This window comes from Chaetura pelagica, unplaced genomic scaffold (assembly GCF_000747805.2).
Source record: "Chaetura pelagica isolate M959 unplaced genomic scaffold, ChaPel_1.0 scaffold1082, whole genome shotgun sequence".
NCBI lineage: Eukaryota > Metazoa > Chordata > Aves > Apodiformes > Apodidae > Chaetura > Chaetura pelagica.
Genome location: NW_009952384.1, coordinates 48,432 through 49,079, shown reverse-complemented (window position 1 = coordinate 49,079; position 648 = coordinate 48,432). Strand labels below are relative to the sequence as shown.

At 60.8% G+C, this 648-nt stretch overlaps 1 protein-coding gene across 1 annotated transcript in view; it reads left to right on the top strand.

Annotated features, from left to right (window-relative positions):
• C3 (complement component 3) overlaps positions 1-648 on the top strand; it is a gene marked incomplete at both ends in the record, with an annotated part of 53,280 nt that overhangs the window by 4,418 nt on the left and 48,214 nt on the right. Inside the window, one exon of the mRNA XM_010008174.1 lies at positions 146-469. Within this exon, the coding sequence (XP_010006476.1) occupies positions 146-469 (324 nt within the window). The remainder of the gene's footprint in view (positions 1-145; positions 470-648) is intronic.

Below are 648 nucleotides of genomic sequence, written 5' to 3'. Positions count from 1 at the left end.
CCATAGTGGCCCAGCCTTCCATGGTGACGCAGACTTCCATGGTGTCCAGGACCAAGAAGCAAGATAGGCAAGGTCAGGGGCACAGGGCTGGTCAAGATGTTCAGGGTGCCCAAGCCCTCCAGGATAGCCCCCTGTGGTGGCCCAGCCCTCCATGGACACTAAAATCACCATGGTGGCCAAGTCTTCCATGGATGCTAAAACCACAATGGTGGCCAAGTCCTCTATAGTGGCCCAGCCCTCCATGGTGGCCAAGCTCTCCATGGAAGCCAAGACCTCCACAGAGCCCCAGCCCTCCATAGATACTAAAACCACAATGGTGGCCAAGCCCTCCATGGAAACCAAGCTCTCCATGGCAGCCCAGCTCCCTCTAGTGGCCCAGCCCTTCATGGATGCTAAAACCACCATGATGGCCAAGTCCTTTGTGCCCACCATGATGGCCAAGTCCCCCATGGATGCTAAAACCACGATGGTGTCCCAGCCCCCCCATGGTGTCCCAGCCCCCCCATGGTGTCCCAGCCCCGTGTCCCCCCAGGTGTCCCAGCCCCCTCATGGTGTCCCAGCCCCCCCATGGTGTCCCAGCCCCCTCATGGTGTCCCAGCCCCCAGGTGTCCCAGCTCCCACATGGTGTCCCAGCCCCCCATGGTGTCC